This window comes from Rhagoletis zephyria, unplaced genomic scaffold (assembly GCF_001687245.7).
Source record: "Rhagoletis zephyria isolate East Lansing unplaced genomic scaffold, Rhagoletis_zephyria_1.1 Rzeph_scaffold_00330, whole genome shotgun sequence".
NCBI lineage: Eukaryota > Metazoa > Arthropoda > Insecta > Diptera > Tephritidae > Rhagoletis > Rhagoletis zephyria.
In genome coordinates, this window is record NW_016157414.1 from 177,368 (window position 1) to 183,664 (window position 6,297).

Below are 6,297 nucleotides of genomic sequence, written 5' to 3' on the forward strand. Positions count from 1 at the left end.
CCAAATTTATGGGTCGATTACGGATGGAAACCGAACTTCAGTTGGGTTTCCAGTGGCTGAAATGGTATTACAGATGGCAACAGGTAACTGAAAGCTGACAACTGAGTTGTTATAATGGCAACTGCATTTTTGTGGTGCAGCGAAACTTTCATTGGGAAAATGTATTTATTTTTCAACTCTTTTTTTCCTTATTTACACTAAAATTTTGGTTGCTGGTACATACTTCAAAATTTTATTATCTTCAACTTTATAGCACTTAACTATAGTTGCTATTCATAATACAGATTAAATTTCAGTGGCCTTGACCATCGGCAACCCAACTCCGGTTGCGTCCATAAGCGACCCATTACTGATATTTAAATACTATGAACTAAATTAAATACTTTTATAAACTCACGAATACGAATTGATATAAAACAAGTAGTGTATCCATTTAAGTGGTTTCCTTTATAATACATTCAAGTTACAATGCAAGCAACTGTAGACTTATATTGTTTATCTTCCTTCTACTTTTGAAGCTCATGTATGTGTATCGAATTATTATTTTTTGCACTCGATATTATGGATACTTCAGAATTCGGATTTATGATATAAAAAATTAGTTTGGAGTAGCAAAATTGTTTTATAAACATGTATGTATGTATGTTTAGTTAGCTGTAAATATATTATTAGATATGCCTATGATGAAAAGTATCAGCCATTTGCATCCATCTGCTGCACTCCATTATTTTAGCCAAGACTTTCGACGCAAATAGTCTTCAGAGATTTTCCTGAAATGGTCGTCTTGAATTGCTCCGGTACAGCTAACTCGGTCTGCAAAGAGTAAAAAATAATTATCTCTTGTTTCTGTATGTTAACATTTTACATACATAATCGCCACTGGCTTGAGGAAGCATAACATTCATTTCGGAAGACTTGGAGCTAACAATTTCTACGCCGAGCGAGTCTTTTGATAAAAACATTTGGCAGCCATCAGTTTTATCAATGGAAATAGTTGGTACAAAGCCAAGAACCTAAACGAATATATAAGCGTTTTTTTCGTAATATGATTAGCAAAAAGAGAAATAATAGAAACCAACCTGCATCTGGACGCTTTGGCAGTTTACGAACTCCACAGATGCTACTACCGAATCAAAGAGTAATGAGCACTTTTTACAAGAGTCCAAGACGACATTATTTACTTTTCCCTTAACAGTTAAAGTTGAACCCTCACATTTAAACATATAAACCACATTGTTCATTTCCGCATTCTCCACTAGCAGACTGGGATTGTTGCGTTGATACTCCTACGAAAAAAGAAGCACAGTATAATAATAGAATAACTAGGAATATATATATATATAAAAATTTTATTAGGCTTACAATCAACCATTTTTTGCCATCACGTGTAAATACTGGTTCTTTTGCTGCAGCTTGTTTAGGTCCTGCACCTGCAGCGAACGCACCGAATTGCGTGGGTGTCTTGAATGGCGCTGGACCAGTACGCAATGTTGGATTCTTATGAGTTTGCATATCAGCTGTAACTTTCTTCAAATCTAAAGAATTCATTTAAAATAAAAGTATGGTGTAAATGCTTATCAAAAGCTCTTCATTTAAAAATATTACTTTTCGTAATAGCCTCGCCCTGATTGATCTCAGCAAAAAGAGCGCTGCGTTCATCTGCGCCACCATCTTCCAATGACAACGCGCCTATATCGAATGCTGGTGGTGGTGGTGGAGGTGGACAGCCACCAATTGGTGGTGGTGGTGGTGCAGCCCCGCTTGCAGGTGCAGCGCCCTTACCGGACCACACTAGTCCGGTTGTATGATACTGCTTAATATATGCTTGCAATTCAGTCAATGTTTGAATCCATGAACGTGCCCATTCTACGTGAGTGGCATCTTTATCTTTCCACTCTTTCAAAACACGATTGGTATAGAATTGACCGGCATCGTTCATTTCCTTCACATGCGGTCCGGGTGTGGGTGCCTATAAATTAACATACAAACAATGAAAGGAGTAAAAATAATCCTCCCAAAAATATAACCAAACCCAATCAACTTACCACACAAACCCAGCCCAACGCTGCGATACTCTCACTAATTGCCGATAGATGGTTGAAAAATGGCGAACCACGATTTTTCTCACGATAATCCTGGATGGCGCTGATTTGAGTCGAAGTTGGTTTTAGCAATTCCATCAGCTTATCCTGACTTGGTTTGAAGCATTGTGTGGCCAATGTAACATATTGCAGTTGAGCGCTAAAAATAGGGAAAGAGCGAATTAAAAAATGAATTATGTAATAGTATTTATGTGAGAGAGAATATACATACATACATTCGTATGCATGGAATTTATAGGTGCAATCCCGTATTCCTCGGACTAAAACTAGTAAAGCTGTCAAAAAATGAAAATTCGCTCAGAGCGAGAGAGTAACAATGAAAAGTACGGGATCGCTTTCTAGTAAAAAGTGGTAACTTCTGTCAACTTCAACATAACCTCCAAATTTTGGTTGGAAATTTTTGCTTATTTTGTATGTAAACACACTCAGCTCGCACATGAAACCAAAATACTTTCAAATTCATAAGAATCCACTTAAACAAGTAATTAAATACTTTTCAACATAAATTAGCAGAGTGCACTTTTCTTTTGTTTACAATTTGGTTGCCAAACACACTACAGCTGATCGTTTGACACATTTACCCGCAAAAAAATCTTCGGACTAAAACTGGTAACTTCTGACAGAGAGAGAACCCCTTTTAGCCTCTTTTTTGTCCTCTCAATAGTCAGAGAACCGAGTACGGGATCGCTTTCCAGTAAAATCTGACTAATTCTGACTATTATGGACTCGTACGGGATCGCAACTTATATGTACATACATATGTACATCTGCCAAAGCTAACTCTTAGGGCTGGTTACTCCAACTCAAATTAGTTAAGTCAATTTTCTTGACTAAGCCAAGTTTCTTAGTCAAGAATACGCTGTGTAAAACGTAGGCTAACTTTTGACTTAAGTCCAAAAAGTGGCTAAACTAAGTTAAGTTGAGTTGGAGAAACTAGCCCTTAATATTAATTTAACGACTAAGCCCCTTTGCTCTACTTTCTTCTTACTGAAAGAAATTGCAGACTAAAAAAGAAGCAAACTGTTATGATCATAAAAAGTGCATTATGACTTACATAGGTCCCTAGTATTAGTTAAGACATATGCACCAGACAGCAGCTTTGAGTATGATCGAGCCTTTTTGATCACCCTCACTAAAGAGCACAAGCGAACGCCACACTCGGCTACTATGTGTTCGATCGAGATGCACACCCGACAGCTGCTTTGAGTACGAACGAGTCTGTTCGATCACCCTCGCTATAAATTGATCACAAGCGAACACCACACCCGGACACCCGCAGCTTAGGACAGCGACCGGATGCCTCCTGATGACACCAGAACACCACCTCCACGATGAGGCGAAAATGCTCCCAATTAGGGAGCACAACACGATGCTCTGCAAGCAGTTTATTGTTGGGAGCCACAGATGTGGCCACCCAAATAGACAGCTGCTTGCAGAGGAGCCCTCGCCGAGGCACGTCAGGAGGCATCTATATGAACTGACGGACGAAGTCCAGAGGTTCATTAAGCAGCCTCTGGAGCCGTCAGCTCACAGACAGGCCCTGAACGGCATTCACAGGGACGCAGTCTCGAGTTATGTAGACTCAAGACCTGTGAATGCCGTTCTAGGCACACAAACACCGGACATTGACGCGATGGAGCTCCATCTGCCTCGGGAGACCCGAACAACAATAGCCCAACTTCGCTCTGGCTACTGCAGCAGGCTAAATTCCTACCTGAGTAGGTTAAATGCGGATGTGCCGAACGAATGTCCGGCATGCGGAGAGACCCCTCACGACTCGAAACATCTCTTCGCATGCCCGGAAAACCCCACAACCCTAACGGCGTCGTCCCTATGGACCGACCCCATAGAGGCTGCACGCTTCTTGGGGCTGCCGTTAGTGGAACTCGACGACAACGACTGAGATATCAGCCGATCTGGACGGGGTTGTTGTAGCCGCTACAACAACAACAACAACCCGCAGCTAACGCGAAAATTTGTGTAACAATGAAACGGACACCCGAACACTGCGATAAAACGCAGGACAACAATGAAATTTACCCTGAAGGTAACTGGCGCCAATATGTTCCAACAAAGCATACGAAAATTTTGTTGCTTTGTGCTTGTGCATACGCAATGAAAAAAGTTAGAAGCGAAGTAGACAAAAATGTTTGTGCATCTATTTCGTATAGTTTCGCGTGGAATGCTGTGTGTGTATATATTAGAACACACAGCCTAAAACTATGTAGGTACATAAGTACTTTTACAAAAAATGAATGTGCACCGAGTGCATAGGGCTTGGGCATTGACCTTAAAAGAAAACCCAATTAAAAATCAGAGGCGAATACGGAGGATAAAACCGTATTTAAGTGTGTATTTTTTTTACAATATACATATGTATGTACATATGTATATCTGTGTTCGTATGGAGTAATAGCCCTGTAGGATCTCGGAATAGACTTAGAGCACACCACAAACTAGACTGCAAGTGATTGTAAGTAGTCCAAAGTTTGGTCCAACAACATGTAAAATTCGATTTACATTTAACATTGAATGTCCTAGGCTCGGACCAATTGTCTGCTTCTGCATTACATTGTATCCAATTTTGGGGGAAAAAAAACCAAAATAAAACTTGCGCCCGCTGCGATTCGAACCGGGGTTCTTATATTTTCTAAGCGGATACTCTCTCTGCATGCCAACGTCGCACATGAAAATTTGTTGACTAAGTGCCTACCTATTAGCAAGTCGTTAATTGTACCCGTTGTCCGCTACTGCATGACATTGTAACCAGTTTTAGATCAAAACTCATACCTTATGCATTACATTCGGACCACTTTTAGTACAATTCACCTGTTTTACATTACATTGCTTTATATTTTTGGACTATCTTTGGTCTAGATACAAAGCTACTATACCTACGACTATATTTTTCGAGAAATGGGACCAATCTTTCCCTCAGGGAGCTTATGTCGAAAGGCTGGCTTTAGTATAATGCGGCATTCGCAGCCTACGATTGCGAATGACTCATCGGCGCCGAGCCGTTGAAGAACTTTTGGCAAATAAATGCCCAAGAAATAGCTCCGATACTAGCAAGACAATATTCTTATTAAGTCTCATCAAAAAATTCCTTGTCATTTGCAGAATAAAGAGAATGCCGCGCATAAAGCCAGCTTCCCGACATAAGCTACTGTTCCATACGAACACAGATATATGTACCTACTTACTATCACGTATTGAAAATAAAGAAAAAATTAATTAAATTAATTAATAATTAAATTAATAAGTTGAATAATAAACAGAAAACATTTATTGTACAATATTGTCACAAACAGAATGTTAATTTTCGGTCATCATTTATATTAATAATTATGTACGTAAGCACGTAAACAAACTACACCTCAGTATATCCAGTAAAAAAACTGTGGTGAAGTCCTTTATGGGGATAAAGTTTCCAGAGGTGAAATTTTAGGTAGCACACAATTTCTTACGCGCATGGTTGCTTTTCAGCACTCATGAAAGAAACTTAAGAAATATTTGAAAAAAAAAAGTTCATATAGTACATTAATTTTTGAAAGAAATACCATATAATGTACATATGTACTCTGGTTAATAATATCAAAAAATGTATTAGAACCACCGTTTAATGTTATATTTGATACAAATTAATATTGCTGCCCCGAACGCTCTGCGCCTTGCCACTGAATAATATATTTACTTAAAATTACATCCCTGGTCCTTGTTCTTTCTGTATCGCATCGTGGTGAATTCACATTTCTCAGAAATTTGACAACAAAACAAAACAAAGCGAGTATTTTATTTGCTAATTTGGCATAAATGCAGTTGGGCTCCAAATCTCAAATTAAAAAAAAAAAAATTGGAATCGATAGAGATGATTGAGCTGAGTATAACGGTATACTTCTTTTTTTGGGCAAACAACAACAAGAAGAATTATCAAAGGCTAAAGTTCAAAATAAGCAATTTTTGAAATCAAGATTTCTCAAAAACGAATGAATGGATTTTAAAAATTTTGATTCCCTTTAATTTGCTATACGTACTTTATATATATGTTGTATAGTTCTTACAAAAGTTGAATTAATGTAAAAGAATTATAAAAAAAAAGCTTACAAACCCTAAGTGCGGCCGACGCCGCCTACGCAGAAAGGTGTTCTCTGCAAAAGGTGTTCAGTGCCTTTTCTTCGCAACACAGAAAGATAAT

General features: G+C 38.5%; 1 protein-coding gene across 6 annotated transcripts in view; it reads right to left on the reverse strand.

The window, feature by feature from the left end:
• Positions 1–226: 226 nt before the first annotated feature.
• capt (adenylyl cyclase-associated protein 1) overlaps positions 227–6,297 on the reverse strand; it is a 94,607-nt gene continuing 88,536 nt past the window's right edge. For 5 of the 6 annotated variants that reach the window (XM_017610677.1, XM_017610676.1, XM_017610673.1 and 2 more), the window contains 6 exons: positions 2,046–2,241; positions 1,606–1,969; positions 1,363–1,535; positions 1,080–1,286; positions 870–1,013; positions 605–813 (listed from right to left, as the gene is read on the reverse strand). In XM_017610677.1, the coding sequence (XP_017466166.1) occupies positions 730–813; positions 870–1,013; positions 1,080–1,286; positions 1,363–1,535; positions 1,606–1,969; positions 2,046–2,241 (1,168 nt within the window). In that variant the 3' untranslated portion in view covers positions 605–729. Of the gene's footprint in view, positions 814–869; positions 1,014–1,079; positions 1,287–1,362; positions 1,536–1,605; positions 1,970–2,045; positions 2,242–6,297 lie in introns of all 6 variants that reach the window. The other variant, XM_017610672.1, reaches the window with a different exon arrangement.